We start from the raw sequence: 10,499 nt of genomic DNA, 5'->3' as shown, positions 1-10,499 counted from the left end.
ACCCGCTCCAAGTAATAGGTTGTTCTCCCTGATATGAGTCTGATTCCGTGGAGACTTTTACTTCTTCCAGCCACTAGTATTCCTTTTCGAGAGCTCGTGCCAACACTTCTTTATTTGCTACTTGATGCTTATCAATTAATGGAACCGGTGCATTGTTGTCTCTAAGGACACAAGGGGGAACCTCCGTGTACCAATCTGGTAGAGGGCAAACTGTTTTGGAAGATGCCTCTTCGATCGGTTCCAAGATAACTGTGTTTCGTTTAATGCCAGTATCCCCTTGGGATGTTTTCTGAAAAAGTGAAATCCCAGTACCATAAAATGACCTCGCGCAGTGTTTGAACTGGGATTGTGATCAATATTATCTATAGCTTTTCTAAGTTTAACTGGACATAAAACTCTTGGACTGGACATAAAATTTATACAGCATTTCCAATGTCAGTTGATATTGAAAGTACTCTGTCATAAGATATGGAAATTCCCAGTTTATAAAGAGCATCTACTAGCTCGCGTTTACGAGTTAATGCACGAGTAGATAGCCCGACGTATAGGGGTACAGGTGTCTCACGATCTCTATTATGACGACCATAACCAGTGCTTTGTTCTCGCCGTCGGAAAGAACAGTTAAACTGAAGCAACTGGGCAATGGTCAAAGCTGCTTGAGAGGTGTTATTTTCCAATTGATCCTGGATGTTGGGTCCGTAGAGAATCATTTTAACCAATGATTTGAGGGATGATGGAACAGAATTTTCTTGACAGTTGCCTTCAAATGTTCCCTGGAAAGTTGACTTTGATGAGAGCATCTCTTTTCTGACAATTCCAACAGCATTTGCAAGGTATTTAGCCTCTGTGTCGCTGTCTTCTTCAAATACCTTTTGAAGAGCCATCCCTATATCACCTTCCGATAGGAAAACAATGTGTCGCGACCTTGTTGGTGGGCTTGTAGATTATAGAAATACTGGAGAGAAGTCTGTTCTTTAATCTAGATGAATTAATGCATTCTTCTTCAAAACCAAGTTGCTCTAAGCGAGAGGTATACTCATGTTGGTAAGCTCTTTTAACCTGAAAACCAGAACACCCTTTATTTCGGATCGTCTTTCCTCCACATATGAGAATAACTCGGCCAGAACGATACCATGACCCACACTTTCGTAGTGTTCTTCTTGGGGTCTCTGTTAGATATTTGTGAGCGTGCTTTGTTGTAAATCGTTGTTAAGCAAGATTTGTGGTACTTTGCTTCCTGTGCTACCATATCTCCGGAGCTTAGTTTGGCCAATAGGTTTTCATCTTGTACAAATTCCAAAGCAAATTGTCGTACTCGACTGTCTAAGCCAAATGTGCTCACATTATGTAGAGGCTCCTTGTTTTCCGGCTCATCACAAAAGAAACATGTGTTCTTGGAACATTCTAGACTTGTTCTTGTGCGTTTTGATTTTCGTGCCGCATTTTCGACAGCCTCCGAACAATATCGCTTCCTAGCTCTATTAAGCTCAGTGCTGTTATACTTCAGAGCACAACTCTTATGCCAAGAAGCACTGTTGCTCGCCAAGCATTTTTCTATTCCATCCCCTTCATGCAAAACTTTATAGTCTAAAGCCCCGTTTACACTGGCGATTTTTGCGGCGATTTTTGCGGCGATTTTTGCTGCGATTTCTTTTGCGATATTGTTCATTGTAAAGTTTTTTTCAGGATACCAAGATTTTCCTAGACGAATGTCTCTTTTAAAAGATGAGACAAAAGATTTCATATTTCCGAAAATTGCCACAAAAATCGCAGCAAAAATCGCCGCAAAAATCGCCAGTGTAAAAACGGGGCTTAATGGAAGAAGTTTAGGATCCAGCTCATAAAACTCTGAAGATTCGAAGCAAGTGTTTAGTATCTTGAACCAACATCATTTCGTTTAGAATTTGCAGGACACTGCAGTGATTCATCTCATTTTGATATAGAACACACTTTGTCCAGTCAAGTCTTTCCATCAAACTACACGATTTATAAACTGAATAGAATATTGAATAAGCTATTTCAGTGTGCTTGAAATCAACGGGTTTTTGATCTTTTATATTTCCCACAAATTGAATTATTGAGTACTAATAAAATAAATGTGTAAAAAGCTGAAGTAATGGAGAGTACTTACCAGCTAAACAGAGAAGCAACAATGAAAACAAAATGGCCGACATCAATGTGTTCAAAATGCATGCTGGGTAGAGTTGGTACCATTCCCTCGTGGTAAAGAACAAATTCAGGGATACCAAAATAGCATATATTTTTGTTTAATCGCTTAAACAGTAATTATTTTCAAGAGCTATGGCCAAGTTATGACATTTTATCACATTGCGATTGTTAGGATTAGAGTTATATTAAGAGCGTTTCAATTTCACAATTTGTGCCTCGATTTCAAGCAAAACTCTGCCACTCCCCAACCCTATAATAGGTTAATTGCATAGTTTCTGTTTCTATTTATCTATTAGCTTGTTATATTCCTATAAAAAACCAGTTTAGAAAACAAGGTGGTAAATTGTGTCAACATGACTAAGTATAGCTGGCCTTATCCTGGATCGTGTTATTTTAGCCTTGTTTCCATGTTAAAATCCCACTAAATACCCTATATGCAGTTTTTAGCAATCTGAGCAATGTCTCCATATCTGAATGTCATTAGGACACCATATTCTCTAACTTTGCCAATTTGGCACTTTTTTTAACAAAGTTCACATAGATTTTGGAATTTAGCCTCGTTTCCATGCAAACCCCCCACTAAATGCCCTATAATAGGTTTTTAGCACTGGTTCTACATCCGAATCTCTTTAGGACGACAAAAGCTCTCACTGTACCACATTTCTTGCTTTTTTAATAAAGTGAACATGTATTTTGGATTTTAGCCTCGTTTTCGTGCAAAGTCCCCCGTAAATGCCCTATGTGACTCCATATCTGAATCTCTTTAGGACACCACAAGCTTTAAATGTACCAAATTTGGTGCTTTCTTCACAAAGTGAACGATTTTTCACATATCCGCCTGACTATATGTTGTGTATGTTGCTCAATTTACAAGCATTGGGAATATGACGTTATCAAGAAAAATGGCTGCCATTTTTTAAAAATCCAATATCTTTTGGAGGAAAAAATATATTTGAAAACGGAAAGTGACATTGTACTTCACTATCAAAGGTCCTTCGATCCCGGCAATATTAAAAAAGAGCAAGTCAGAAATTTGATCGTAGTTGAAAACGTATTACAGTGTAAATAAGCGTTTAGTTGGCAAATAGAAAACCAGAGTTGGTGATGCTCTAAAAAGAATATATCTTTATATATATTATTTTTTCCCTTCGCTTTTTTCGCTTTTTTCTCGCTTGAGGCTAAGTATTTATATTTCTTGGTTGGGTTTCCTGGGTTATTAGTCTTAGTCCACTTGCTCCTATCCCGGCCAAGATGGCGGCCAAGATGGCGGTCAAGTAAAGGGAAATGAAAGCATTCAGCATTTCTTTTGATTTCTACCATCTTTTCATCTAGTTTGAGTCGTTTTTTATGACAAAATGGATCACAAAACGCAGTTGAGATCGCTTCTGGATGATTCACTGGTAAGAAGATTTAGTTTATTGTTTATTGTTGAAACCCGCGACGTTTCCCCATTTTCTAGTTGGAAATAATATTGAACTAGGGATTCTAATGATCAGCAAGGTCTTAATGGGTTATGTGATATACCGACTGATGTACTACACGGAATGGCTATGTCAGAGTACAAGACTCGATTGTACATATATGATAATGAGGATCTTATCGTATAAATGTATGAATATCATTTATAGATATATAATGAGTCCTTTAATGCTAGACATGTTTCGGCAGTCCAGCTGCCATCATCAGTAGTAGGTAATATAGATCACAAAGCTAACTAGTTAATATAGCAAAAAAAAAAAAAAAAAAAAAAAAAAAAATCGAAGTAATATGATCATCCGGGTGGATGTAGTCCTGAGAAGGACTGTTTGATGTGACTGACGTTTCGACAACCTGAGCGGAAGTCATCTTCAGAGTCAAGTGAAGAATAAAAGTCAGCTTGGTCATATATATATATATATATATATATATATGAATATGTATATAGTGATGACAATGTATATGATGCGTAAAGAAAACAATTGAGAGAAATGAAATAGAAAACCCTTCCCTCAATAGCCAAGTTAAGCACTTAAACCTATGTCTTTCTATTTGATATGTCACATAACCCAACATGACCTTGCTCATCATTAGAATCCCAGTAGCTCAATATTACATATGTCAGGGCTGTCAACTCTCCCGGATAATCCCCGAAACTGACCATTTCTTGTGAGACTCGACTTTCACAACCATAAAATTCCAATTATTTTATGTTTTTTTGTGTTATTTTACATTGCTAACAAAATCAAAACGTTCCTCATAAACTGTTCTTGCAAGCAGGCCATTGTAATAATTGTAATAAGCGATAATCTGATTGGTCAGAAATAAACCAATCACATCAAATGTTACAAAGTGAAAGACGTCTTTTCATGGGCTTTTGACGCGCTGTGACGTCATGTCCCTTCCCTATCAATTCTCCAGATTTGTATATCTCGGGTGTTGACAGCCCTGACATGTATAATATGCATCCTCAATATCTTTTTTGACTTGATATGTATCTTTGTTTTTCCTCGTAGAAAATTGAGGCATTGGAAGTGGCATTTTATGGGTAAGTTGGAAAAACTTTATTTACTATCTCAAACTGGTCCAGATAGGTAAGAACTGTGCCTCGGCCTGTTGGCAGGCCTTACTCTATATAATTATTCAAGGTCTACATAGGGCACAATTTTTCTTAATCTGAACCTCTTGGCTGATTATTAGCCTCTTTTTCTTCTGATTTTCTTTATTTAGGTTTTTAAAGCCTAAAGAAAATGATGACATTAATGTGAGAAACTCATTTATTGAATCATTCAAGCCATTCTGGGCCACTGTTCCACTGGTAAGTATTAATTAAAAGGAACGTTACCGTTAGCTACATGTATTGTTACCTTATTGTTACCTTATTGTTACCCTACCATTACCTTACTATTACCTAACTGTTACCTTGCCATTTCCCACCGGGGGGGGGGGGGGGGGGGGGACTCTCTTGAAAAGTGGGTAGGGGGCCCGATGGACCTTTTAGGGTTGAAAATGAGACCTAGCATACCTTTTAGGGTCTCTAGCTGACTCCTGACTGACTCCTGACTGACTCCATACCTTTTAGGGTCAGATTTCGTTTTGAAAAATATCAAATGTCATAAAAGAATATACAGTGTAATGGTTGGAAACGTTGTCATTTTAAATGTGGTCGTACCTTTTAGGGTCTGAAGTCAGCATCTCTGATAATTTATGCGTACCTTTTAGGGTCATTTTCACAACTGTCCGTCGAGCCCCCCTACCCACTTTTCAAGAGAGTTCCCCCCAGGCCATTACCGTGTAGTTACCTTTCATTTACAGTAGTACCTTACCGTAACCTTCCTGTTACCTTACTGTTACCTTACTGTTACTTTACCATTACCTTACCAACCACTAACCATTACAATAAAATGATCCTAGCATAAAAATTCAATATCCTTGATATACCCTCTGCTTCAAGTTAATTTGCGTTTTATTTTATATTTTCTAGGCTTTAAAAGATGAGGTCCTACTGGATTTTGTGGCCTACATTCACCAACAAAATAGTTTGAGAAGAATTGAATTTTGCTTCGATTTTTTAGCGAGCCTTGTTGAAAGCAATGTGCTGTCAGCCAGGTAAAGGGATATCAATAAGCCCATTGTTTTTTTTTCAAAAGTAAAACTTAGGGAGCCTTCATTTTTTAGGAGTAGGGGATTGTGTCCCGGTTCAACAGCCTATCCCAATCTGGAGGCATAATACTAACTTACTAACAAACCAATCATGATTGTAAGCTGCGCAGCTGCTAATAGCACCTTTAATATGCAACCTGTAATGTCCTCCACTGCAATGTAAAGAATCCCATAATTATTTTATTTATTTATTTATTTTAGGAGAGGGAGGGAAAGGGGGCCCGAGGAATTAGGGTGTGTCATCTAATATTTACAAGGTGTAAAAAGGGGATCACCTTTTTTCTGGTAATAGCCTTGTATTTTTGCAAATTTTTTTACAATTAGGTATTGGTAGACCATTTGAGCATTTCAAAACTAAGACAGTTGGGCTAGTACAGTAGATTAGGCACATATGCTAACAGCTATTCCTCCGGCCCTCTACCCCTTCTAAAAAATCAATGCTTCCTTAATCAGCTTCTCTTGGTACATGTAGATCAAGCAACATTGTAGTTGTTTCATTGTTATTTATATCTCAAGAGATTTATGTTAGTCTCGTGTGGTTGCACTGGAAGATTATTGTTATCATTTTGATACTACATCTTTGTACCAGTGAACATAATGAAATATTAAAAGTATTAAAGTATTGCATCTTATTACAGTATTTACTCCTGTTCCTTTTGGGTACATGTGTAGGTCTGTCTGTGAAGTTGTACTCAAGTCAGAGCACCTGAAGTTTGAGAAAGAAATCACTTGGTGCAAGACATTTCAACTGGTTCACAAGATTGTTGGCGGAACTGATTACAAGGTAAAGATAAAATTAATAAATACTAAATGAATAATAATAATAAATAATAATAAATAGTATTATTTAATGTTATTCCTTTAAAGGGATGCCGTGGTGTTTTAAGCCTGGTATTGATCAAGTTTAACAGTATTCCAAAAGATCCTGATCAAGCCTACTCGGATCGTGTCAATCATGCAGTTAAGGTATAAATTATTTGTACAAATGAAAACAATAGATGATTGTACTGTAGTGTTGTGAAATGGCAACCAGTCACACAGCAGCAGATCCAGGGCACATTCTTCCAAAGCCCATAATATATTTCTTGTCCGACATTTGTAACTTTAGCTGTTAGCTGTGTCCTCTACTTGCTGGTGCTAGCTGGCTCATTCTAGCTGGTTCTAAGTCTTTGGATCTTAAATCTATCGAGAGAAAGACTTTTTATTAGCTCATTAAACAAAATAAACAGATTTTACCATTTTCTTAACAGGTGCTTCAGTATATTCTTGATCGTAAAGCTTGTCTCCTTCCAGCCTACTTTGTCATCAGTGAGGTGAGAATTAGAGGTTGATAAGTCTGTCAGCTAGTCAGTTACTCAATTAATCCACCAGTTAGTTAGTCAGTGGGTCAGTCAACCAGTCCACCAGTTAGTCAGTCAGTCAGTTAATCATCCAGTCTGTCTGTCAGTTTCATTCAATCATTCTTTCCTCGAGTCAGTCAGTCAGCAAGTCAGTCATTCAGTCATTAAAACAGTTTATCATATGACCTGTACGGCCCTGCTTGCGCGCTCTAATAAAACCATTGGAAAAAGTCACGTGATGGGGGCCAGACGGGCTGATGTAAGCGGGCCGGAAAAACCCGTCCGGCCCTGCTCGAATCCGCGCACTTTCTTTTTCTTAATTATTTTTATTTTCGTGAGGCTTATATGATAAAATGCTTATTGACTGAGTTAGGTCGGGCCGTACGGGAAAATATTTGGCTCTCGGTCATTTGTATGGACCTTGCTGCACTCGGTCCGTACAACATGACCTCGAGCCAAATATTTTCCCGTACGGCCCTCCCACTCAGTCAATAAGTACATAGTATTTTCTCTCTTCAGATTTATAATCATTATCCTGAGAATACAGAAAATCCAGTAACTCCTCACTGGGTAAGAACAACTTTATAAAAATTAATAGAGTATTAAATGAAACAAAATTGACAGAAATGACTTGTTATAGTGCAAGATCTGTGGAGATATGTTGGGCTCATAGTCTGGGTTGAATATTAGGCCATTTGCACTAACAGGTCATCAGGCTACACACAAGTACCAGACCTCAGTGTCAAAATCAACTCCAAAAATGAAAAGAGCGTCTCCATATTACAAGAATGTGAAGTTTCGGCTCAAAATAATCTGCACAGCAGAAATAGTGTGAAATATGAACTTATTTTAAATTATAATTTGTATTGAAAAATAAGCTTGACCTATTAGTGCAAATGGCCTATTTTTCTGTACTGTACAGTAGATATGGAAAAATAAGTTTTCAGAGGTTCAATTTTCAAAATGTTGTTATAACCTACATGTAATCATCATTTCAGTCAATCAGCAAGTTGCTGTCTTCTTGTGTGGATACCTTCAGACCCCTGGCTCATCTTGTGACAGTCACAGGTAGAACAGAAGAAGGCTTAGTTCATTTTTCTCTACAGAAGGCTCCCACATGGGAGCCTTTTAAAACAATATTTTTAGTAGTGATAACTTTTTTCTGTGTTTAAATAAGTTATTTATTTTCCCAGGTCGTTCATCATTGCTGCCTATTATTGGACACCCTGGATCATCTATTGGTGTATGGAAACTGGATCCTGTTACCAGATCCTTTCCTCTAAAGGGGCTTTTACCATATGACAGAGTTAGTACAGAGCACAGTTTGGCCAATACATGGGCAACACATGGCCAATAGTTGGTCAACGCTTGGTCAACACACGGCCGATAGTCGGCTGACTGTCGACCAACAGTCGAGTGATATTGGTTCGACACATGTCACCTGATCATGAAGTACATGATTACCGCACAGTTTTTGCATGACTGCGAAAAGCCTGGCGCTGTATGCATACCTTGCCACAACCATCATGTTTTCTAGAAATTTGATCAGCTGAATTATTTCTTGTGCAATGTTTGATGATGATGATGATGATGATGATGATGATAATGATGATGATAATGATAGTGATGATGGTGGTGGTTGTGATGATGGTGGGGATAATGGTGGTGATGATAATGGTGGTGATAATGATGAAGATGACTATAAAAAAATACATGAAGCCAGTAGTTGTTAATGTTTGTACGTAGGAAATGCTCGAGCCCCAGAAGGAGCTTCTTCAGTATGTGATTGGGCAGCCTTATTCACGTGACGTGGTCTGCACATTACTTGGCCTTAACAAACAGGTATTATAAAATAACAGAGTTCTAATGCATGCTCTGGGGCCCTTTCTATTTACCTGGAAAAGCTGGAAATTCTGGTTGGAAAAAGAAATGGTACTGTGTGTGTCATTCCAATCTGTAAGTTCCAGAAAACTAGCTCAGTCTTCAGATTGAGGTAATCCACTTTTTTCACACTTTTCTATTCTTCCGGTAGAAAGTGTACCATTTGTCTGAATTCAAATTTTCCCTCTCTTTTTTTATCAAAAGCAAACAAATTTTCAACTGGATGATTGGTTTAAATGGTAATCACCTCTGATTGGTCAAAATGTAATTTTAAACAAAGTACTTTACAGTACCACTCACTTCAAAAACACTTAAAATATAAATTTAAAAAAACTGTCCTTGAGAAAAACCAGGAGAAAAACCACATCACAGCCGTGGCTGAGCCTGAGCAAAATGAACTCAAAATTGGAGTATACATGTACGTGTATTATTTGCTGAAGACAAAAAGAACTGAATTATCCAGTTGGAAATTTATTAACAGACAGCTTGGTGGTGCAGTGGTTAGTGCTTCTGACTTTCACTCCAGAGATCAGTGGTTCAAGCTGAGGGGTAAAATTTGTAAGGTGTAAAAACCTTGGCTCTCTACATTGGGGACTCAGTGAATCCCTCGTGGGAGTCCCGTCTCCAATTTGGGGACATAAAAGAACCACTGAGGATGCAACAAACCCTAGCAGCGACCACCCTCAGTGCTGGCGATGAGGTCGGCCTGGCATAGTGTTCCAAAAAGGTTACCTACTAGTGAATAAGACCCCTTCACATTACCCACAATAAATAACCACAGAAATAATCATCATAACCACAGCTACATGTAGTATATCAATGGAATGTTGCTGGGTGCTGAATGGAAAGCAAAGAACTATTATAAAGCATTTCATTTTAACAGTGCGTTTTCTTTCATTTCCTCAGCAAAAGCAGCGATGTCCAGCATTAGAAGAACTTCTAGTAGATCTGATCGTCATTGCCATGGAGAAGACTGAAAGTCACCCAACAGGCTTGAATGAGTCTGGATGCCAGTTGCTATGGCACCACCTCTCCAGCCACCTTATTTTCTTTGTGTTGTTTCAGTTTGCTAGCTTCCCGCACATGGTTACAGCTCTGTATGATAAGGTGTGTTGTCATGGTAGATCTAGATATATAGGCTGAGTAATATCTCGTATTTTGATGTCTGATCTGATCTGGATCATCAACAAGCATGCAGAGATCATTAAAATTTTTTGGGGAAAAAACGAAAACAAAACTCTCTCACCATTATTTTTCTTAAATTCCCTTGTGTTAAAAATGTGTTAAACTCACGTCTCTGTAAATGTTCCCCAATATTCACTTTATCTTTGGTTAATAATTGTTAATTACAAAACTTAAAAAATCACTTCTCACAAATGGCTGAATATGATGAACATTCTCTACGTGCGTTGAGGGGTTTTCTCTGGGTTCGAATATGGAATGAGGGCCACAGGTTTCTTAGCCAATGGC

General features: G+C 38.0%; 1 protein-coding gene across 1 annotated transcript in view; it reads left to right on the top strand.

Annotated features, from left to right (window-relative positions):
• LOC116296136 (mediator of RNA polymerase II transcription subunit 23) overlaps positions 1-10,499 on the top strand; it is a 33,110-nt gene that overhangs the window by 5,932 nt on the left and 16,679 nt on the right. Inside the window, exons 2-13 of the mRNA XM_089032300.1 lie at positions 3,502-3,569; positions 4,662-4,693; positions 4,876-4,963; positions 5,630-5,754; positions 6,481-6,592; positions 6,676-6,774; positions 7,059-7,121; positions 7,668-7,718; positions 8,147-8,216; positions 8,342-8,454; positions 8,895-8,990; positions 9,936-10,136. Coding sequence (XP_088888426.1) covers positions 3,525-3,569; positions 4,662-4,693; positions 4,876-4,963; positions 5,630-5,754; positions 6,481-6,592; positions 6,676-6,774; positions 7,059-7,121; positions 7,668-7,718; positions 8,147-8,216; positions 8,342-8,454; positions 8,895-8,990; positions 9,936-10,136 — 1,095 coding nt within the window. The 5' untranslated portion in view covers positions 3,502-3,524. The remainder of the gene's footprint in view (positions 1-3,501; positions 3,570-4,661; positions 4,694-4,875; positions 4,964-5,629; positions 5,755-6,480; positions 6,593-6,675; positions 6,775-7,058; positions 7,122-7,667; positions 7,719-8,146; positions 8,217-8,341; positions 8,455-8,894; positions 8,991-9,935; positions 10,137-10,499) is intronic.

The sequence above is a fragment of the Actinia tenebrosa genome, unplaced genomic scaffold, assembly GCF_029948245.1.
Source record: "Actinia tenebrosa isolate PJP-AT-01 unplaced genomic scaffold, QUT_ActTen_1.0 PGA_scaffold1__47_contigs__length_23844297, whole genome shotgun sequence".
Lineage (NCBI taxonomy): Eukaryota > Metazoa > Cnidaria > Anthozoa > Actiniaria > Actiniidae > Actinia > Actinia tenebrosa.
This window is presented reverse-complemented; position numbering and strand designations above follow the sequence as displayed.